The 23,305-nt window shown below is 33.6% G+C and overlaps 3 protein-coding genes across 6 annotated transcripts; 1 reads left to right on the forward strand and 2 right to left on the reverse strand.

The window, feature by feature from the left end:
* Window positions 1-1,594: 1,594 nt before the first annotated feature.
* LOC145169478 (putative apyrase 6) lies at window positions 1,595-4,713 on the reverse strand. The gene is made up of 8 exons (XM_079088033.1): window positions 4,075-4,713; window positions 3,383-3,495; window positions 3,165-3,272; window positions 2,998-3,052; window positions 2,752-2,916; window positions 2,583-2,680; window positions 2,300-2,496; window positions 1,595-2,222 (listed from the first exon to the last, which is right to left on the reverse strand). The coding sequence occupies exons 1-8, from the start codon at window positions 4,709-4,711 to the stop codon at window positions 1,931-1,933; spliced, it is 1,665 nt and encodes a 554-aa protein (XP_078944159.1). The 5' UTR covers window positions 4,712-4,713; the 3' UTR covers window positions 1,595-1,930.
* A 297-nt stretch (window positions 4,714-5,010) lies between these two features.
* On the reverse strand, window positions 5,011-10,286 carry FAR1 (FRS (FAR1 Related Sequences) transcription factor family). 4 transcript variants are annotated; one of them, XM_079088029.1, is made up of 9 exons: window positions 9,966-10,286; window positions 7,224-9,312; window positions 7,074-7,130; window positions 6,890-6,958; window positions 6,746-6,814; window positions 6,603-6,671; window positions 6,473-6,517; window positions 6,067-6,168; window positions 5,011-5,124 (listed from the first exon to the last, which is right to left on the reverse strand). In XM_079088029.1, the coding sequence occupies exons 2-8, from the start codon at window positions 9,288-9,290 to the stop codon at window positions 6,112-6,114; spliced, it is 2,433 nt and encodes an 810-aa protein (XP_078944155.1). In that variant the 5' UTR covers window positions 9,291-9,312; window positions 9,966-10,286; the 3' UTR covers window positions 5,011-5,124; window positions 6,067-6,111. The 4 variants fall into 4 exon arrangements, with proteins under 4 accessions (XP_078944155.1, XP_078944156.1, XP_078944158.1 ...); XM_079088030.1 differs by lacking the exon at window positions 5,011-5,124 and having other exon boundaries at window positions 5,982-6,168; window positions 9,966-10,078; window positions 10,146-10,286; XM_079088032.1 differs by lacking the exon at window positions 5,011-5,124 and having other exon boundaries at window positions 5,982-6,168; window positions 6,746-6,808.
* A 9,206-nt stretch (window positions 10,287-19,492) lies between these two features.
* LOC145169479 (ribonuclease 3-like) lies at window positions 19,493-21,575 on the forward strand. Its single transcript, XM_079088034.1, has 4 exons — window positions 19,493-19,691; window positions 20,059-20,214; window positions 20,313-20,511; window positions 21,140-21,575. Exons 1-4 carry the CDS (start codon window positions 19,587-19,589, stop codon window positions 21,394-21,396), a joined length of 717 nt encoding a protein of 238 aa, XP_078944160.1. The 5' UTR covers window positions 19,493-19,586; the 3' UTR covers window positions 21,397-21,575.
* Window positions 21,576-23,305: the final 1,730 nt, after the last annotated feature.

The following is a 23,305-nucleotide window of genomic DNA, read 5'->3' on the forward strand; positions in this document are numbered from 1 at the left end:
GCACTGATATAGTGACGTAATCGCATTCCTATGGTGAATATGAGTTCATGAAAGTTTAATAGAGGTTTTGAAACCCTAACTTCATGAAACCATCAGCAGATCTTGTGGATTTTAAATTTAAGCAATTAAATATGTTAATGACGTGGTTTGAATGTGAATTTACAGATTCGCAATAAGAATCACAGCATTAGAAGCTTTAATTGGAGCTATAGTGACGTTAGGAGCTTTAATGGAGTTTTTGGAGTTCAAAATTGGGCAAATCTCTCACTAATTCCTTAAATAATAATCGGACAATGAATTTAAAATCTAAATATGATTTGGAGTTAGGTTTTGCTATCATAATTGCAAACCATAAATGAAAACGCAAGTCTATAAGTCATTCATGGAGTTTTAAAATTCTAACCGGAAGATGATAAGATTATACTTTAACTGATGGATTATTGGTGTGTTCATAACATTAATTAGGATGTAATTATGTGTTTGAACAAAGTTTTGAACTCCATTAATTTGTCCTAAATCATTAGAAGTGTAGTTGGAAATATTAAAGTCCAAGTAAAAGTGTATAATAGTTATTTATGAATTTTTTTCACTTCACCATCAGAGTCAACTGTATAATAGCCATTAAGTATTTCAACAAAGTTTTGAACTTTATTAATTCATCCAAAATCATTAGAACTATAGTTTGAAATATTAAAGTCCAAGTAGAAGTGTATAATAGCCATCTGTCGAGTTTTTTACCATCAGAGTCAACTGTATAATTGTTATAGTGGGAGCTGATTCATACACAACAGTTTTTCTCCGTACACAATAATTTATGCTTTAAAATATTGTATTGTATAGCTCTATAAAGCACAAATTGTTATGTATGGAGAAAAATTGATGTGTACAAATCATTTCCTATTGTTATACTTAGTAAAGGTGTTGCCTAGATAGGAGCCCTTATATCTTTTTAGGAAGATGATGATGGTCGAATGCCCATGTGGAAATACGTATCCCCATACTATTTAGATGATGACGGTCGAATGCCCATGTGGAAATACGTATCCCCATACTATTTAGATGATGATGGTCTAAACCATACCAAAGGATGGTACAGACGCATCATTAGTTTCCTAGACCATGCAGATCCTGTTATATGAAATAGGGTGATAGGCTTCACTATATGACATGTAAGACTTATGTACCAAATGTAAATAACTTATAAGTAATCAAAACAACTTTAACAAGTAAAGGAAGTTCTTACAAAATGTGTGTTTAACAAGAATACATGTCATTATCCTACTTTTGGTATTTAATTAAGTTTTTATATCTTGTTGTCATATTCTTTTCCATCTATGATAAGAGCATGCATTCTATGTGCATGATTGTTTCATTTGGTGACTTTGATATAAACTTTCCTTATAACGGAATTGACTTTGTTGTTTTGCACTTGTTTTCTTCATAACTAAGCATTCACTTAAAGCTAGTCTTGTGTGATTATTTGGACTCGGGTACCCATCTTAAGATGTTAAGGTGTTGTGATGGTATTCTAGACATGTCTCACTTGCATGATTGGACACAATTCTTTCATGTGGTGAAGAAGACAATGTATAGATGAAAAGAAAAATGTTTTTCGTCATTCCACAAACATTTACAATAACGCAACACCAATATGATATGAATATATCTATCGATGCCAATAGAACACAAAATTAAGCACCCTCTTTTACAAATCTAGCAAAAAAGAATAATCGACAAGAAGAAAATGCTAAATTACATCGGTTTCCCACCCCCGAAAAATCACTCCTACCATCATCCCATATGCAAAACACGCGCGTCTCCTCTCCTCGATACCATATCATATTGTCAATTTATCATCATATTATATCACATTGAGGCGAAGCCACTAATGAAAATCAAGGAGCCAAAAAGGAAGAAGAAAAAGGAACAACTATGAGTGTCTACCTATTACTCGTGTCACTATATACTTTCCTTTTTCTAGATCGTATATTGTCTTTAAGTGGGGCTTCCTCCATTTCGATACAAAATACGCACCAAATATTAAAAATATCACAAAAATTAATCCACCTAATGTCGTAGTGTCAACACCACCGAGTGTTATAAATTTTGACTTTGTTGTTGGGTGTAATTTCCCGAGGTCTAAATCCTTCATGATTTGAAAGATGAAGGCTCCCAATGCCCAATCAAGTGGAATATCATTAACCTCACTACCATATCCAATCCTGTTCAAAGTAGTATACCATTTAATTTTATATATTCAATTAAATGTTTGGATTTCTTTATTCGAATAAAAGTGTACCTTTTGTCATCCAAAGCAATTCCAAGGCTATCATGAAGAAAAGCAACAATATAAGCAGAAGAAAAGCAATATCGATGTAAATCCTCATCATTAATTCCTGGATATTTTGACTTTAAATTTGACCAATCATCTTCACAAAACTCTTTTCCAGCCACCATCAGCTCCGAAAGAAACTTTTTAGGTGACAGCCCAAAAAACTACAAAACAACCCAAAAAAAATACATTTATATATATAAAAAAAAATATTATTATTTTTTATTTAATATAGAAAGTGAAGCAGTACCTTAGATGTATGGAAGAAATTCTCAGTGGCTAAAAATTTCCCCTGGAGCTTGGGTATATATGTTGACCCAATGGAGCATTGGTCAAAGGCACAGTCTTCTGTTTTTTTTGAAATAAAATGTTAATAAATAAATAAAAAAAAAAAGGAAATGTTGAATAAAAAATTGTACCTTTGCCTTTCTGCAACAATTTATAGGAGGCAGATCTGCATTCAGTGAAGTTGCCAGTTGAATGTAGAATAGATGATTGGTGATTTGTTTGGAGTAAAGAACTTGGAGTCATATTATTTCCTATTATCACATTGTTTTTGTATCCTTCTGGGGAGCATGGATCCACTGTACAAACATAAAGACGTAAATGCCCTCCTCCTCATCAAAACTAGGAGATTAACAAGTAACAACATATGTAGTACCTACCCAGATTTTTACTTTTGGCAAAGTTTGACCCACGAACCAAGTCAAATGCAACATTCTGAAGAAAAAGGAATGTAAAGTCAACCAGATAGTGTAAAATTTATATGGTGGACTAAAATGAATGAAAATATGAATATTTAATTGAATAAAGAATGGTAAATGATGTTTACCTGACCAAATTCAAGCAAGCTGTGGCTGTAAAGACTATAACTAACATTTCCAAAATTAATTGTTCTTGAAAATTCAGGGGGTATTGGCTCGTTTGAGAAAAAGGTTACCTGAAAGACAATCAGATATGATTATGTTTCTTTTGAGAAACAAGAATCGATAATAAAGTTTTTTTTTTTTTTTTATTAGAAATGTAGAGAAAAAGAAGAATAATGAAAACCTGAGCAGAAGCACCACCAAGTTCGATTATCCCTGTTGTTTCTTGAGGATCACCTCCAAGAGTTCCAAGAGCATAATTAGCCACAACCCATGCATAAACTCCTTCATCAGACCCTGAAACAATGATATTTCAGTAAAATTGACTTTCTGAAGTTTTATCATACGTATTAACTTTCATTATTTTTATGTATCTCACGAAACATACCAAAAAGGAAAGATTTTCTAAGCCTGAAAATACTTGTTGAAATGGAAAGATTCTTAAACAATTCCATTCACCTTTAATGAGATTTCATGTTCACATTAAACTACCACTATTTGCATCTATACTCACTAATCAGCCTAAATTGTCACCTGACACATTTTTCAAAGGACAGCTAGATTTTACAGGTATTCTTCTTGCAAGGAATGTTAACTCGATAAAATCAATACAAAGGCATAAAATTGTATCTCAAATAAGTAACATATGGTAACTTGTTTTGTCCTATAATCATCAATCATTCACCTCCAAGATCAAAAAAATTAGCAAAGGTATGCCCACAGTAATATTGACTCCATAAACTGAAAGACAATCAGCACCAAGTGTATCTTAGAAATGAACAATACCTCATTTTTTCAATCCCAAATCCTTGATACCAGCTCAAAGTATAAGTTGAAAACAAACAATCATGAATTGAACATACAGTTTCCTCATACCTGAAATAACTGAAGCCCAGTCATTGCGAAAGGCAAACCCAGAAGTACTGAAAACAGACCTGCAAGACTCTAGAATCCGCTCCTGTACGCTCAATTCCAACATCCTTAACCCTGCCGTTGCCATCAATCTGATCTCTGTTTCACCCCAGTTCTCCCCCGGAATCCTCTTCCTTGCGAACTCCAAAAGTTTCAACATAGATTCACCCGCTCCCTTGGGATCCTCCGCAAACGCCGATAACCCAGGGCTAACCCGCATTGAACCCAACCCCTTCTTGGCACTCAAATCGAAAATAGGAGCTCCATCCTTAATCACATACTCAAACACATGAATCCGACTCCCTGTGCTTCCTCCATCAATCACAACTCGGTATCGTTTCTCCGACGGATTCTGCGAATTAAGATAGAAATAACCACACGACACAAAAACCAAAGTGAGGAATCCGATCGCAAAAATACTCGATTTCGCAAGATGAGATTGTTTTTGGTTTCTGGAGAAGAGATTAGTGGATCGCAGAGGTTGATTAGGGCGAAATTTAAGCTTTATGGAGTTATCCATTTCCTTCTTCACTTTATTGTTGATATCCGGACGATCGACTGCTTCTGGTGCTGGCGCCACACGAGCATTCGATCTTCGCATCCAAAAAACTTATCCGTGAACCATACGAACATGTACAGTTCACAAAATTAATTAAACACGCAGAAGTTATGATCTGAGTAGTATGTGTCCTTCCGGTCGAATTGGAGATGAGAGAGCGGTGATCGGAGACGGAATTCTGCCGTCTCTCTCGATCTCCTGGTTTGATCGGAGGGAAAACCGACGATGATTCAGGCTGTTTTGGTTCTTCTGTAAGAGCCCGACTCCCGTGGCGTGATGTATTTCAAGGTTTCGGACTTCTCTGTGTGTGTGCGTGTGCGTGTGCGTGTGCGTGTTTGTGTGTGTGTTAGACCGGCTTCCTCGCTGCTCCCTTTCTTCTTCTCTTTTCTCGTTAGATATCAAACTTTCACTTTAGCCCCCTCTTCTATTTATCTTTGCCAGATTTCGTCCCTAATCTATTAAAATATAAACGGAAATTTGAAAAGAAAATAACCAAAATCTTTAAAAAGCAATTTAACGGTCAAGTGCTTCAATAATTTAATAAGACAAAACACAAAAGAATTTGAATAAAAAGCATTCTATCATTAGGAAAGTATAAAAAACAAAAAAAGTCATGTCAACAAAAGTCAAGTGGCTAAATCTCAACATATGTTTTTAAGTTTATGGGTAACACATCGAAATTTTTACACCGTGCCCGAAATTTGAAGCCCTAGGTCTGCCCATTCATTTGAACAGGGCTAATGAGAAATTAAATATATCCTACCTTTTGCTCCTACTTATCTTTCTACCCATGTTAAATTATGAAAAATGTCATATTTTGATAAAATTCATTACATTTGAGGACACTTGTCATTATTTTAAATGGGTAGGAAGATAATTAGAAAGAAAAGTAGAAGGATATTTAATTTCTCCGGGCTAATTTGATAGTTATTCATATAGTCAGGACTAGATGCGTAACTTTGCCTCAATCCGAATTAATCGAACTTCAATTCAAAGTAAATTTGGTTGTTATTCATGTTACCATAATATGGATTTTGGATTAATTGGACGATATCTTGACCTAAAGTATTACTTAAAAGAGATCATATCCTTATTACGATTTTGGATATGATTGGATCGAGTTATAAAAACCATGTGGACAATCTTACCTTCCAAAAACAAATTTTGTTATCAATTTATAAATATCGTTACAGTCTTTGATTCGTATATACGGTGCCACAAACCCAAAACGCAAATAAAAACTACCAATCACATTACAACAAATAAATCAAATTTGATTCGTATATATATATATATATATATATATATATATATATATATATATATATATATATATATATGAACATGTTAGATTAAAAATACTAGGAATATTGCTAGCTAATTGGTTTGATTCTTACATATATAACATCAAGGACGTGGTAAAGATGACGCGTGTGAGTGTCTCATGAATGTCTAGAGGGGTTGTTGTGCATCTGATTGGTTCGCAGACTAGGTTCATCCTGGGCCCACCAAAACAAAAATCAAAGTTATATGCTTATTCCATCCCTCACAGAACAAAACAGTCGCTCATAGAACAGACCAGGTTGTACTGTGTTTAGCCCAATGTTAGTCTGGAACCGAGACTAATATCAATAGGACAAAAATTGCAATTTTTTGTCCCACCTAAAATGGTGGGTGAACACGGAGTCTCTCGTATGTGCAAAAGACGTGAATGCCCTCCTCATATTTATCATGGAAAATAGCCCTAGAAAGTTTGTTTTGTTCTGTTTAGTCCAGTCATGTGTAACAAATGCACATGCTAACCTGCATACTGTAACCGAAACTTGGTGGTCTAAAATCCAAATGCCCCTACATACATACAAATGAAAATTTTTAAATCTAAAAATAAATCAATGTTGTAATAGAAATAAATGAAAGTATGTTGATAACATACCAGACCATGTATGCTTTGTTGAGCCTCAAAGAATCCATCATGAGTTGGTGCCAATGAATTTAATTGACCCTATACCAAAATAAAAAAAAATAAAAAATCAATTTGACTAAATATCTACAAAAATAAAGGTTAAATTTACATACCAGTCCCTGCATGCTTTGTTGATTAACATAATAACCATCATGAGGTGGTTCCATCAAGTTCAACTGCAGCTATATTTGACCCAATTAAGAATTTTTTTTATTTAACAAAAAAAAAAATTGTAATTATTAGACAAAATGTCATACCAGTCCCTGTACATTCTGTTGGGCCCCATAATACCCATGAAGAGTTATTCCATCCGAGCTCATACTTTCCTATCACCAACATATCCAGATAAAATTTTGTTAATCCAAATTCCAAACACAAACCTTACATTTTTTTTTTATAAAATTAGATCCAATTTATAAATAGAATTTCAAGAAAACTAACCATTTGCTGCAAGCTATCTCGTGCCTCGAGCATTACAGGTTCAGGTTCTGATTGTATCTACAAAGTCACACAAAATACAACAAGTTATACTAAATAAATATATAAATTATTTTATAAAAAACAATAACATGACAACAAAACAAAACAAACCTTTCGCTTCTTGTTTACACTCTTTCTTTTACTTTTGTTTCCAGAAACACCTCCCAAATTTTCATCCTCAACATCTCGTATCAAAACAGTGCCATTACTAGATTCTTTATTGTTCACATCCACACATGCTCTTAAAGCATCCACAAGTGCACGAAATGCAATATCATAACTCTCTTCACATAAAGATCCCTCTTCACCCAATTGAATCGCGTGTTTACATAAATCATTATATAATTGCACCCGATTTTGTGTTTTTTCCATCACCCCATTCGTATTTTTATCATCATTCTTTGCATCTTTCGTCCATCTTTTTAAAATATAACGAGATGGAATCACTGAATGCCCACAGATTTGAAGAACAATCATCGCGTGTCTACAAAGAAAACCTTTGTACTCAAACAACAAACAAGAACACCAAACCTCGGATTTTGATTCGTCCCATGTAACATTAAAACTTTCGTTTTTTTCACAATCATCAACCGTATATATTGTAACGCATCCGTCTTCACGTTCTTTTTTAGGATGACACCCAACAACCCCCAAAACCTCAACTTGAAATTTTTTAAAAATTGTATGCGTGTAAATACTAGACATTTGTTTTTCCCATGGCGAAGGTGATTTCAACGCGGGTTGTTTATGCCACGTGTCAAAATCCGCTAACGCCTCTTCGTCATATCGGTTTTGTAAAATGGTCGCATATTGTTTCACAAATTCTTTTAATGTAACTTTTTTGTGAATATATTTATCGAAAAAAGAATTCACACTTTCGCCGCGTTGAGGCGTAGACATTCCCGCTAAAAATACGTCCCGCATAAACGACGGGACCCACTTTTTTCGATCTTCGTATAACGAATGAAACCATTCGTTATCCTGAAGCTCGAATCTCCCCACGAGTTTCCACCATCTCATATCGAACTGTTCGTCTGTTAACGACTTATAAATACACTTGAAGAATTTGGTCATGAATTTATCATGTCGTCTGATAATATGCGCGAAAGTTTCCGGAACCTTCTCTAAGATACTCCAAAGAGAGAACAAATGGCGGCTCGCCGGAAAAACTTCCATGGCGGCCGCCTCCACCGCCTTTCCTTGATCGGTGATCACAACTTTCGGATATTTCCCTCCCATTGCCCTTAGCCACGTTTTCATTAACCAAACACATGTTGTTTTAGATTCGTCTGCGACAATCGCGCATCCAAGCAGCATAGCTTGAAAATGATGATTCACCCCAATAAACAGAGCAAATGGCATTTTGTCATTGCTTCTAACGTAACTAATATCGAAAGAAACAACATCGGTGAAATTTATATAATCTTTTCTACTTTTGGCATCGACCCATAACAAGTTTCTTAAACGTTGGTCTTCGTTTAAGTCAACCGCGTAGAAAAAATTCGGATTTTCTTTTTTGATATGCGTGAAATACTCGAGCATAGCTTGACCATCACCTTCTTCGAGTGCTAGATACCTACCACGGTCAAATTGGTAATTTAACTCGTTTCTTGAAAAGTCAACATTACGATACGCGCCCGATTGTCGCGACATTTGAACGTACATCTTTTTTGTTCGTTCAGAAACCGCGTGTAGAATATCGATGTTGTTTTTTTCGGCTAATTTTACGTTTTTGTGGATGCGAAAATGGTAAGCTAAAGCAGGTAAGAGTTCATGGTTATGTTCTTTTATGAATTCATGAATGTACCATTTTGAGTCTTTTCTTCTTTTCACATGCATGCTTGCTTTGCAGTCTGTTTTTTTCACACTTGGACGCCTACTTGTACCCGAATCGGATTCTGGTGTGACTCCGTATCTTGAACATGCGAATTTAGCATCGATGAATTCTTTTGACTTTTTTGACCTTCGGGAGTTTTTTATTGATGTGGTGAATCCCATGGATTTTGCGTATTCTTGGTAGAAGGAATATGCTGACTCGTGGGATTCGAATACGATTCCTTCGGGGACTTCAAGATCTTTTTCCATTTCAATGTTTGTGGTGTCTTTTGTGGGAGATGCGATAATTTGGGCATCTCTGTCTGTTTCTTCATCGATAACATCAGTTATATGTCGACTCATGGTTTCACGTATGTGTCATAAGCTAAAATATGTTCCCATGAAAATGTAATCAAAAGGTAGAATAGAATAGAAACTTATAGTGCAAAATGTATAAAGAGCATGTATAAAAAGAATGGTTTTGTAGTCCTGAAGGAATTGGATTTGGTCATCCAAGATTCTTACTAGTCTTTCATCCAATTCAAGAGTTAAATTCAAAAAGACATCTTCTGTAAACCCATTAACAAAGTTTGGTTCGATAAAGTGATTGGCATCAACTAAGTAATAACCTAAAATACAGTATAGTTCATGATTATACAGACACAAAACACATAAAACAAAATCAGGGCTTAAAGGAATGTGTTGCAGATACAAAGCACAGACAAAGTAGTGATGATGAGTTGTAAAGTATGTTCTCAATCTGCTATGGTTTATCTTGCGGAAACAAAACAGATACAGAATGTGTGTTTTTGTCTATACTTGTCTTCTTTTCCTGAGCTCTGTAATTGAGTAGTGGTGTGTTTTGTGAGTGAAAATAACGAGTGTGGGCAAGACTTAAAGGACGCATAACTCACCATCACCAAACAAATAATTACCCAGATTAACCTCGGATAATTCCATGGTTCCAAAAATACAATCTAGAGTGTCTGAACAGACAGTTTACGAAAGGAGGAGCTACAGAAAGGAGGTGTTGTTTACCTGATGCTATGAGGAGGAGAGCGAGAGGGCGGATCAAAGAGCAGAGCAAGAGAGATCGCAGGTCGAAACAGTGAGCAGATCAACAAAGAGAAGATGACCTTGGCAGTAAAATTCTAGGGTTTTGGAAAATCAGTCATTTACACAAACGAGGGGGGATTGGAATTGAATTCATCTTCATACCGGGCTTGGAGCAGATTTCCCGAACAATCTCAGGCCGCCGCTGCTGCTGCTTTCTTCTCCTTGATTCCTTTGAAGCTTCCATGAGGTTATGGATCCCTCTCAGGTTCTTGGTAAATTTTTGTTTCCATTGTAAAGTTGGAGGGCTGGTTACAAAAATAACAAGAATAAATAAATAAATAGTTATTCACTAAAAATAATAGAAGAATTTATCCATCTTTAAAAAACAAAATATCATATTTCTCTGCTTTAAAATCAAAATATCATATTTTTCCTTTATAATCTTTAAAATATCACATTTGTCCAATTATTTTTTTAAACATTTTATAATAAGTTTTTATACTTAATAATCATTATAGTTAAAAAATAATAAATAGATTAACCTTACGCCTTGTTTCTGCGTTCTACTTAAGGAGGGATATGGATGAATATGGAGGAAAAATGAGGGATGTCGAAAAAAATCGTGTTCCCGAGTTTCACTAATGGAAGGAAAGTGAGGGAAGCAAAGGATTTTGGATCCAAATTTTCCTCCAAAATTGGACGTATTTGGGAAGAAAGCGAGGGAAAGAAAATTTTCAAGTTTTATTATCTTTTTCCTCCTAATTCGAGAACACAAAAACTTAAAAATTTTCTTTCATTTCCTTCGAACTCGGGAACACGCAATAAAGAGAAATTTTCTTCTCCTCTCTTTCTTTCTGTCAATATTTTCCTTCCATTTCCGTTATTGAATTTACAAAAAAAAAAAAAAAAAAAAAAAAAAAAAAAAAACTCGGGAACAAGGCGTTATTGTCCCTAAATATGAATACCCTTTAATTTATATACTTGACTAAATTACCCCTAATTAACCCTTTAATAATCATTTTAATTGACTAAATTACCTCTAATTAACCCTTTTGGAATCAGATCACACGATCGCCTAAGCTTTATTCATGGTCCCCTTATACGTTTGAAAATGGGGATTTCTTTCGTGTTGGTTCTTCTTTAAATTTGGAGGGTAGTAGGATTGGGATAATCTAGGTGTATGATCCTCGACTTTTTGCTATTGTTATAGATGACATGAATTTTTTTTCAAAATTATGTTTTTAAAGGATTACGGACAAACTGAGACAAAAATTAGAAGATGTAGAGTAGTTATTTGAACATCTACTGATAAAACTATAAACGAGTTCTTGGAAAAAGTGAAAGATGGGAGTTAGATATCGGGAGGATGGCTTCAAAACAATACAAATTATTCATTGTTGAAGCTTGTAGTGAATGGTTACATGGGTTTTATGGGTAGGATAGTCTCTAAAATCTGAAATAGGTGATGGTGAGAAGATATATATCAACTGTGTTAGAAAGTGGGTAGGGTTTATAATAGAGATCGGGATACCCCTTGGATCGTGTAAACACTTCCTGAATTGATATTTCTACCCTATGCCCGGGTTAGAAGAAATTTAGCCTAGGATAATCCCAATGGGACACTTACGAATCTAGACACATAAAACGTAAGGCAAGTCGCTAGAGAATTCAAGTTCGTATGAAGAAAAACGAGAGCTAAAAGGTTCTCTCTTCTCCATTAAAGGATAGTCGTTTATATAGAAAACAATATGTAGGGTTTCGTTTTAGGGTTAGCCTTCATGGGTTCCTTTGGAAACAAGTTAAGGGAATCCAAAATTAATGAGTAAATCAATGGTTTTCAAAATTGATGGTCTTAGTCAGTTTTACCATAATCACCTCCAGGATTTTATTTTTCCACTATATATCCACTTGTCAAAACCAAAGCCCTTTTGGGGAGCTGCCCCTCGAACCCGCTTGCTGACCTGGCAGCGGACCTCAACCAGGGGCTCTGCCCCGTGGACCCCGCTAGGGGCGCTGCCTCCGGACCCCTAACTTGTTGTCAAACCGACTTCTAATTTGATCTTATACATGTATGCACTCCGCACATGCCCAAAAATATATTAGAGTACAAATTACGAAGCCCTTTAGCTCACATGTAAGTTCCGATTACACAAAATGTCCCGGTGACACTAAAATCACCAAACTGTTGCTACCTAGGTCGTTGAAAACTGTGATAACTGGATGGGCATGTCTCATTTCACCTAAGGAAGGAATTGCAACACCAAAACACCAACACTAGTCATTCAAAGCGATCAGAAAATGATCAAAATATAAAAGAATGGGAAGAAGCTCGATGTTATGTATCTATGGAATACCCTCACAACACTTTCCTTCTCTTATGTTCTTCACATGATAACAATTGTCACCCTTACATGTGTGACACAAGCCACTTCTACTCCAACTGATTTAACTAGTTCTGTAAGTCTTTTGTAACTCTGGTCACCGCTGTTGAACCATTATCCATTACCATTGTCCATGAGTCAAAATGGGTATGCCGCTCTGTCGGGGATAGGTCAAAGGGTGGGTGTTGGTGGAAGTCACCTGTGAATTCATGAACACGAAATCAAGAACTTGTACAAGTGAAACATGTTAGTTTTCAAGGATGTATTGAGGTTTAATGAGGCATGTGGGGTGCATGGTGCACCCTAAGACAATCGGGGGTAGATCCTAGGCGGCATCAGGAGTGGCGGAGACTAGAAGGAAAGAGGGATCATGTAAATTTGTTGAGTACAGTTAAATCAACATTGAGATTTTTTCTATTTAGCATTTCTAGACCAAGAAAAGGTTTGAGAAGTTCTTGAGCTAGGACATGGATGTTGGGTGAGAGTTATGATAATGATGATGATGATGATGATGAATCTTGAAAGATGATGTTATTGATGAATCTTTAAAGATATCAAATATATTGTAAAAAAATTATCAGTTAATTGAGATGTGGTTGTGTTTGGTTATTAAAGGTTTAATTTATTGGTTATTTGTTATGTGAATATGAAAGAGTTTTGTACAAGAGGATAGTGTTTTAAAGTAATTAATTATCGATTTAATATATGTTAAAAAGGGTATTAATATTTAGGGGCAATAAGGTTAATCTAGTTATTATTTTTTTAATTATAATGATTATTAAGTATAAAGGCTGATTATAAAATGTTTAAAAAAATATTTGAACAAATACCATATTTTAAAGATTAGAAATGATGAAAATATGATATTTAAATTTTAATTTAGACAAATATGATATTTTACAGTTTAACAAGGGCATATGTAGATTTATTTTTTTGCCAAAAATAACCATCAGCAAGGTGAGCTACTATTTTAAATGCGTAGGGCGTTTGATGATTGGTTGGAAAATTGTTATGGAAGGAATTACTAAAGATTTATATTTTACAAATAGTCAATTTTATTGTTTTCTAGTTTTATCACATTTTACATTTTATCCTTTCTTCTAAATAAATGTATCAAAAATAATGTAACGGTGTAATATAGTTTTTATTTTGTATATATTTGGTCGATATTTTTTTATCTATATTTAACCATTGAACTTGTTTTTTATACATATTTAGTCATTATAGTTGGCTACTTGAGGTTAAGGGGAAAAATATATTTCTTAGTTTGTATATGTTTTATCATTAATGTTTTTTTACAAAATAAGTTTTTATTATCTTTTATACATATAGTCATTATGACCGATTTCTTCGTATTTTGCTCACGACATCGTACGTGAGACAATCATTATGACGTCTTCTCATACGTGGTTCGCCTCTTACTTATATTAGTAATCTAATTCATGAGTTTATCAAATAATATTGGTTTCCTAGTTTTCTTCAAGCAGAAGATCTCTTCGACGATCTCCTCGGCTTCGGTTTCATCTATCTCCATAAACGAGATTCTTTGTGATTGTTTCCTCCCAACTCATATTTTGCACTTGCAAGACAAAAAAACACCCTGAAAAAAAAAATTAAAGTCTTCCCTAATTTATTGGTATGTCGATTTGACCATTTTTTCTACAAACAAGTTTTTTATTTTTTTCAAATTGACCTTATTTCTTATATGCTTAAATTTGCTTTTTGTTCTTAAAGGAACCAACTAAAAAGTACAAAATCTGGCAATGAGTTGATGAAGAACATATCAAATTCAATCATGTATGACAATCATTAAGGACGATAGAATTGTAGCGGTTTTGTTGAGCGAATTTGACCAGGAAGGAGAAGATGGAGCATCGGGAGGAAAGTAAGAGAGAAAGAAAGGGGTGTTGAGTGGGTTCCAGAAACCGATGGAGGGTTGAATCAAAGAAGGAAAATGGGGAAGATGGGTTGGGAGAGATGCGGTTTAGGCTCCCTCCACAAAAGGGTTTGGTGGGTAGCGAGTGTTGGAAATAGTGTCAAATGTCATTAACTATTGATAATATTTCTAATAATAACAGGGTCCTTTTGGGTCACCCTCAAGACCCAAATTGAGCAGAATAAATAAAGGAGAAATTTGTTTATTAATTATTATTGTTAATAATTAATTAGAAACTAATAGGAAATATATTTTGGGAATATATCAACAGTTTAATTAAAGGGTTGAATATTCATTAATCGATAGTTGGTTAATCACGAATATTCCAGAGCCTTATGGAATTAGGGTTGGATGAAAATCACTCCATCCCATATGGGGAAAAAGGAGTGAAATTCTAGGTATTCCATCCCACATGGGAAGGAGTACAAAACCTAAGAAGGGATCAAAGATTATAAATAGGGCATTAGGGATTTCATTCTTCCATACACATTGGCTTGAAGTTTCGCCAACCCTTCTTCCTACCCTTCTTACAGACGATTTCTAACCCTCTTAGGGTTTGTGATTGATCATTCTCCTAGTTATTTTTATTACACTCTTTGGTGTCATTGATGTGATACCATTAGAGGGATTCTGGTTTGGGTCTTCTCATCCAAGAAACTTCATGGAGGATCAAGATTTCAAGCATGGAGATCAAGGTCTACATAAGAGGTGTGTTTTTCTTCTTTGTATATATGTTTTCTAGGGTAGTTGTAATTAGCATGAAATCATAGATCCATAGGTTGCATGTACACTTAGGTATATCTTGATGCGTAGAAAACCCAACAATGGTATCAGAGCTAGTGTGTCATGATTACATTCACCCTAGATTTATACTTTCTGTAAAGGCTTGTTTAAAATTGAATGAAAGAAGAAATATTAAAATTTTCGTAATTAAAAACCTTTTAATCGCAGGCCACGACGTGGGGGTTTATACCCATGACGTGGGGCTGCCGAGTTTAGGGTTTCCTTTTCTTTTATTTTTCAAATTTGAAGATTTGTCTATATGGATATATACCAAATTTAAAATATTTTAAATCTGGAAAATTGATAAATATTTTTTTGGATATGATTATTTAATTTTGAATATTTATTTATTATTTAAATAGTGAATTTAACTATTTAATATGATTTATAATAGAGATTTATAAATTTGAATATTAACCCTTCGTGATTTATTAATTGTTACATTGCGTCCTCACAATTAATTATAATTAATAATAGACAACTAAATTTAATGAGTTTTAAATTTACCCTTTATATATATATATATATATATATATATATATATATATATATATATATATATATAGAATTGTATCTTATATATGTATGAAAAAAGTTACCACATGCGTCATCGTACGTTTTAAATATTGACATTATTAGTCTTACCATGACTAGCCTCACCTATTCTGATGTAGGGATTTAAGGAGGTCTTTATGATTCATAATGATGTCGGTTTTTAATATGCTTCATGCTTACCACCCTCATCGCCCTATTGTATTTTGAGAATGAAGTTACCGAAAGGGTTTGATAGTGATAATGGTTAATCAAAAAGTATTCTAAATACAAGTATAAAACAAAATCCCATTTCATTAATAGAATGTGAAGTTCATATTATCCATGAAAATTGCACATTCTTTTTATATTCTATTGGTGGAGCTCGTGTGGTTAACTGACACATCAATTTAGAGTATAGTTGAGAATGAAATGGAACTCGTGAATATCAAGCGTAACTTGATCCGGGGACCATGGGATTTTGCATGGTTAATTCTGTAACATCTTGTTTTGAGGTACTTTCATTATTGACCATTATATTGAAATTTATTGCATTTTGGTCCCTAAGTAAAAGAAGGAGTGCAAAAGGACCCATAGTGGCATTTTGATAATTTTGAACTTTGGGAGTACGTTGAGCGTACATGTGTACGCTAAGCTTACTAGGGCGCGCCTTAGTATGCTGGGCGTACACCTCGTACGCAAGGCGTACGTGAGGATCATGCAAACCCTAAGTTTTAGGTTTTGGCTCATATTTAAACATCATTATAAGCCTCACATCCCATTCTTATTTAGCCTCCTTCTGTGAAATCGACCCCCCCCCCCAAGCAACCCTATGAGAAAGAGAACATTTTGGAGCCTTTAGAGTGTTTAGTAGTTTAATTTAATTTATAGTTAGTTTAAACATGAACTTATTTAATTGTTGTTAACTACAATCGGATGCCTTGGACTTGAGAAAACGGCATGACATGTATGGACATAATTCCTTTTACTCGTATATAAATCGCCACAATTTTGCAGCACACTCGCTACAACCTACAAGCCATTTGAACCAACTCAAAAGGTTCTCAAACATTGCCCAATTGAAAGTATGACAAAACAAATACAACAATATCCTTTGGGAATGCAACCATTATTTTGAATTAAGAGTTTTTTTTTTTTTTAAGTGTGGTTATACTAACCTAACAATTACTTATTTATAGTATCTTGGAAGGGTAAAATTATCCAAATGTTCACACTCCTATTATGAAGCACCCAACTCCACGTAATACCAATATAATTCCAACATAACTCAGACATTTACGAAATCATTCAACTCCCACCTACCGCCAATCTAACATAATTCTTTATCTATCCAAATCGGGAAAGTAAAACTGTACTAGGAAAAAAGCCGAAAGCAAAGCGTAAAAATTGAATCCGGACTAAAAAAATGAATACAAAGACCGCGAGACCAAATAACTGGTATAGACCGAGACCGGTCCTAAAAAAATCGGGTTAATTCAATACTGCTTTTGTACAGATCTAGATAAAAAGATACATTATTATTATTCGTGGTAAGAATAATTAAGATGCATTGGTATTTCATGTTCTAGTTTTAGGACTGAGGTGGAGGGGCGTGAAGGTGGAGGGGCGTGAGTTGAAAACCAACCCTTCGTTTTTTCCTCCCACGGTGAGAAGTCATAACACAACCTCACCTAATTTTTTTCCTTTTCCTTATTATTTTTTTTTTTCACTCATACAATATAAGAGCCTTAAACATTAAAAGATAGAGGTAGTAAGATGTGATAATTTTTTAGATGAAAAGGAAAATGATAAAAAAAAGTGATATGGCACCAAGGTGGCAAGCTATTGAAAGGTGTAGTGAAATGGAGACCACCCCATAGCCTAGAGAAAGCCAAGCTATTGAAAGGTGTAGTGAAATGGAAATCTCACCCCATAGCCTAAAGAAAGCCAGGGAGTTTTGGGGCACCATGTTCATGTTACATAATTTATGGTCGAAAAGTTCATGTTACATAATTTATGGTCGAAAACATAAAGGAAATCTAGTCATTAAAAGGAATATGATTGACGTTTGTTCAGACAAATAATCATGTTCTTGAATACGACATTAATATAGCTCTAATCACCCTTTGCAAGATTGTATCTACGCTTTTTAAACAATTTGTCTAAAATTAGAATCAAAGATAAATACACTCAACAAAAGCTAATTCATGCTTTGTGTTACTAAGATTCCCTTCGACTTAATTTAAGGTCAGTTTTGATTAACGACCATGCATGCCACGACACTTTGGATATAAGGTTACTTGAAACGCAATGCACGTTATAAAAAAATATAATTTTAGTAATAATCGGCATTGAATTTGCCAAATTTAGAACATGTCTCTTTCGTTCAACTAATATTCGTATTGAGTGCACGCAAAAGCCATAAGGGTTCATTTGCAAATAGCATACACCTTGCTCTTTATGGCATACATTACTTGATGTTGAAGAAACTAATAAAATAGGTATTATATGGCCTTCATTACTTGTTTGATACAATATCATATTCATTTCACAAATTTTTAAGTACAAACATTTTTCGATCAATTTTTTTACTCTTCAAAACGTATTTTCAAAATAATGTTTAATGGATTAACTAGTTATAATCAAATAAGAAATTCAGTAGTTATTGGACTTGTTATTAAAGTCGACTGTTATTAAATTCGTAATAAAGACATTGGGAAATTTGATTTTAAAGTATTTCCTTCTTTAATATAGCTTATCTTCAATTTGCACTAAAGTTTATCTACCAAACATATTAATGGTGTCTAAAATGTTTACTTTCTTTAATCACAGCAAAATACAATGTATCATTTGTATCATTACATAATAAATTTTGTATAAAGCAAACTTTACAATACATATATTTAGTATCTACACAACATTTAAAAAAAACACCATAATAATACTAATGTACAATTAAGAGATTCGTTGAATTTTTTTAGCAAAAAATGATTTTTTTTCTCATATGCGTATAAAGTACTATGCAGTTACATATGAATACTCATATGCAAAATACCAAATGTACATATAGGTTGCGTATAAAAGATTTTTTTATACGCATATAACATACGTAGAAATGCACATATGTTTGTTGTGTAGAAAAAAAAGTTTTCATGGGTCCCTATTCTTTTTAAATGTTCATTTTGATCTCAATTCTCTCTCTCTCTCTCTCTATATATATATATATATATATATATATATATATATATATATATATATATATATATATATATATATATATCAGGGCCGGTTGGTAGATTTTAAGCGCTCTGTGCTAAGAAGAAAAATAGGGCCCTAAATAGATTTTTTTAATATATAAGGAAAACAAACTTAATTTTTTTTGTAACTTAAAAGTAAATAAATTTATTAAAAATAAATATATTGAATTTTATAAAAAGTTTAAGGGCTAATTACGTAACTTCTGAAAATTGATTTGTTAAACATATTACTAGGAGATGTTTTTTTATGAAATATATAGCAAAAAGACAAATGTGTACCTCTAATTTAAAAATTCAAAATGAAGTGAAGAAGATTTGAACCCCGACTTCTTTGCCAAGTGGGTTACACAAAGCTTATGTAATATCTTGAATCATATATATTTAGTTATTAAATATATAATTTAATTAAAACTTTAATTTTTTCCGGGCGGCTGCCCCTCTTGCCCCACCCCCTTAAAACCGGGCCTGATATATATATATATATATATATATATATATATATATATATATATATATATATATATATATATATATATATATATATATATATATATATATATATATATTTTGAAGCAATGTCCAATACGAACAAGCAAGGTTATAGGACAAGAGAATGCTTAGAAGGCATATTCTGGTTTGCGTATATATAGATGAATAAACATCTTATCTTGTATATCTAAATCTTTGTTTCAACTACAACTAAATCTAAAGAAAGATGAAACTGAATGGGAGTGCATTTTTTATCTTATTTTTGGTAATACAATCTTTTGCAATTCTAACCGTTGCTAAAGACTTCGATTTCTTTTACTTCGTTCAACAGGTTTGTTCTTCTTAATATTTCCATGCACATGCTTAATGGCGTCTCTAAATGTAACTTTTGTGACTTGTGTGACAGTAGTTTCAAGTATTTTTATTTAATTGCTAAACATTTGAGAGGTTATTTGTAACATATTTCTCGTTGTATTTTGCCAAGTGATTTCTATCGCTACATATTTATTTGCAAACTCTTGTCATCGATACTCAATAAACTGGCAGAATATTACTAATTTGCCAAAATATGATTTACTTTTCTAAATATGACAAATCTTTTGGCGACAAACACGTTTCTATGAATTACTAATTAAATGGTTTAACATATATATGAAAATTTTATATTAGATTAAATGATAACCAATTAAATTTTGTAGTGGCCAGCTTCCTACTGTGACTCAAGGCGTGGTTGCTGCTATCCAAAAACCGGGAAGCCCGCAGAGGATTTCAGCATCCACGGGCTTTGGCCTAATTACAAAGATGGCTCCTATCCTTCTAACTGTGACTCCTCCAACCCTTTCGATGACTCTAAGGTATTAAAAATTCCAAACTCATAACGTTTTTTAAAATTCATAAAAATGTCACTAAATATAACAAATATGACACATACAATGTGTATGCGTATATATAGGTTTCAAATCTTGAAAGTGTGTTACAAAAGCAATGGCCTACACTTGCGTGCCCGAGTGGCGACGGTTTGAAATTTTGGCGTCACGAATGGGAAAAACACGGCACTTGTGCTGAATCGGTTTTTGACGAGCGTGGTTACTTTGAAGCCGCCCTTTCTCTCAAGAAAAAAGCAAACCTCCTCCATGCTCTTGAGAGTGCAGGTACAACTTTTTATGCATAATGTACAACCCTTCTTGCACAAAGTACAACTACTTACACAAAGTAAAATTATTCATTAATAGGGAAAAATCGGAAGGTTATTTTTGTATGTTTGGTCATAACTTATTTTTTTAACTCGGAAAGTCCCTACTATTTGTTTTTGTTACGCGCTTGCTCGCTACTGTTTGTTTTTATTACGCACTTGGTCCCTATCTTGCCTAAAAAAACTATTATTTAAATAAGGAAAAATGATGAGTAGGTAAAGTAAGGTGAGAGGGGTGGGGTTGAGGTGTGTTTATTTAAATAAATTGAAAAATCAAAGGCAAAATAGTTTTTTTTAAGTAAGACAGGGACCAAACGCGTTACAAAAACAAATAGTAGACACCTTTCGAATTAAAAAAATAAGTTTTTGACCAAACACGTAAATTACCCTAGGACCATTCATGTAATTTACTCTAGAAACTGTTCACTCATCGTAGAATACAACCATCACAGGAAGTGAGTTAAATGGACATGGTATTATTTATTATTTAATGCATTTCTACACATGGGCACTAGAGTAAAAGATGCAAGGATTATGTACAACAATTTATGCATAAAGTACAAGCGTTTTATTCATTTTGATTGTAGGGATTAAACCCACTGATGGGAAATTTCATACAATGGGACAAATGAAAGATGCAATTACAAAGAGTGTGGGTTATGCCCCATTTATAGAGTGCAATGTTGACTCGTCAGGGTACCACCAATTATACCAAGTGTACCAGTGTGTCGATGCATCGGCTTCTAATTTCATCGAATGCCCGGTTTTTCCTCATGGGAGACCTTGTGGAAATAAAGTTGAATTCCCTTCGTTTTCATCTGCTTCAAGTCATGATGAGCTCTGAAATTCTTCAAATTTCATTGATTCTTATATTGGATTTTAATGATTTCGTAATAAATGAGATAACTGATTCTTGTATATTTCTGTTGCAATTATTTCAAAGGCACGTGAGTGTAGATGTGTAATTGTGTATCCAACATCAACAAAGTAGTAATCCAAATTACATTATCTATCATCCATCAATGACCCTTCTTTATCCTATTAACACATAGACAAATTATATATCTTGTGAACACTCACCTAACACGTTTATAATGATAACAATATATTAGCGTTCTTTATATCTTGCTTCATCTTCAAGTGTCACCAAACATTTATTGTCTGTTCTTAATTATTTCACGTAAGTTATAACTAACAAAGTAACAATATATTAAACAATAATAAAAGAAGCCCATAAAAGTTACTGAGACAGCATGCCCATAAAGTGCAGCCTGAAAAAGCCCACGATATCCAATTAGTTTTGTCTTTTTCATTTTTTTCATAGTTTATTTGTTATTTTATATACAACCAACAAGCTGAAAATTCAATTAATTTATGGAAAGATAGATCAATTTAAATTACTAGTCGTTTATCCGCGTAAGCGATAAGTGCGAATAATATCTTTCAGAAATTAGTTTCTAAAGGCGATTATGTTTTTTTAGAGTTGGGAAATATATCAACTGATTTCGTTTACCATTGTGATTTATATATATTTTTTTACGTATATACTCATTTGTATTCTCATCAATGATTAATTTGTTTTAGGAAACATGTCATATTAAAAATAAAAAACAATATATTGACAAATATCACTAAGCATTAGTTTTCATTCAACGATTCATTTTTTTCGACGAAGAATGTATTCGTCACTTTTGTGTAGGTTGTATATGTGTTTTCATATGTTAGATTCATTGTGTCGAAAATAGATCATTTCTATTTCATGATAACATATATGATTCTAAATAACACAAAATGCATTATAAATATCAATCACCATTTAAATATATCGTTAATGTATGTAAATAATCGTATGACATTTTGCAAAATAGTTTCATTCATAGTTTATTATTTAGGGTTTAGGGTTTATGTTTTAGTGTTTGGGGTCTGTAGTTTAGGATGTGAATACTTTTATTTGGATAATAATTCATTTTGACAATTAGTTTCTCTTTGGTGAGCGTTAGATAGTTTTATTTAAGCGAGTAATTCTCTTTCGATGAATGGTTATGTTTCATAAACCTTTTAATTACAAAGAACATGTAGTGTATCGAGAAATAGTTTCTTTTCGAGTATAAATTTCGTGTTTCCTGTAGACTTACAACACTCCCATAATAGCTTATCGACCTTGTGAATGCTTCAGGACACTCCACAGTCTTACAAAACTTTCATAGCTGCCTGCCAACCTAGTGAATGCTACGAGCCACCCCGCAGTCTTAAAACAATTCCACACTGTCATGGGACCAACCCATGGTCTTGTCAACCATCCAGGTGAATACATCGCCAAAAATCAACACGTGTCGGAAATCTAAACTTTGTTGAACCCAACTAGGCGTTCAGGTCGTACTTCGAACCTCAAAGCCGTCATCAGACAAGAACAGGCAGAGAGGTCCTAACAAAATCCTTAACCTGAACTTAACTTCAAATCCAAAATGCGCCACTACCGATGATTACAACCTCGGACGAGATAATCCGAATTCCCAACATTTGCTTCCCTGATAACAACTGACCACTGAAGATAATCCCTTGCATAAGCCTCAGCTCAAACCACAACCAGAACTGGCTATCCACTTGACCCTGGATAGGAAACTTCAAGTTGACTTGCACTTGGAGATATTCCCATTAATCCTAACGATTCTCCCCCACTTATATTTGACAATGTTCTGCCAACTTCATAACTACTCGAATTCCCAATTCGTCCATAATTTCACTACTCAAGA

Source organism: Lactuca virosa, chromosome 4 (genome assembly GCF_052849685.1).
Source record: "Lactuca virosa cultivar CGN04683 chromosome 4, Lactuca_virosa_CGN04683_v6, whole genome shotgun sequence".
Lineage (NCBI taxonomy): Eukaryota > Viridiplantae > Streptophyta > Magnoliopsida > Asterales > Asteraceae > Lactuca > Lactuca virosa.

What these genes read in the sequence shown, in the direction of transcription:
- LOC145169479 (XM_079088034.1), top strand. Translation starts at nt 19,587, where the DNA reads ATGAAACTGAATGGGAGTGCATTTTTTATCTTATTTTTGGTAATACAA. An exon ending in TCTTTTACTTCGTTCAACAG is followed by an intron (nt 19,692 to 20,058) that starts GTTTGTTCTTCT and finishes TAAATTTTGTAG; the next exon opens with TGGCCAGCTTCCTACTGTGA. An exon ending in CCATGCTCTTGAGAGTGCAG is followed by an intron (nt 20,512 to 21,139) that starts GTACAACTTTTT and finishes TTTTGATTGTAG; the next exon opens with GGATTAAACCCACTGATGGG.
- FAR1 (XM_079088029.1), bottom strand. Translation starts at nt 9,290, where the DNA reads ATGAGTCGACATATAACTGATGTTATCGATGAAGAAACAGACAGAGAT. An exon ending in AACAGAATGTACAGGGACTG is followed by an intron (nt 6,815 to 6,889) that starts GTATGACATTTT and finishes GGTCAAATATAG; the next exon opens with CTGCAGTTGAACTTGATGGA. An exon ending in AACAAAGCATACATGGTCTG is followed by an intron (nt 6,518 to 6,602) that starts GTATGTTATCAA and finishes GTATGTATGTAG; the next exon opens with GGGCATTTGGATTTTAGACC.
- LOC145169478 (XM_079088033.1), bottom strand. Translation starts at nt 4,711, where the DNA reads ATGCGAAGATCGAATGCTCGTGTGGCGCCAGCACCAGAAGCAGTCGAT. An exon ending in GCTTGCTTGAATTTGGTCAG is followed by an intron (nt 3,053 to 3,164) that starts GTAAACATCATT and finishes CTTTTTCTTCAG; the next exon opens with AATGTTGCATTTGACTTGGT. An exon ending in ATTGCTTTGGATGACAAAAG is followed by an intron (nt 2,223 to 2,299) that starts GTACACTTTTAT and finishes TACTTTGAACAG; the next exon opens with GATTGGATATGGTAGTGAGG.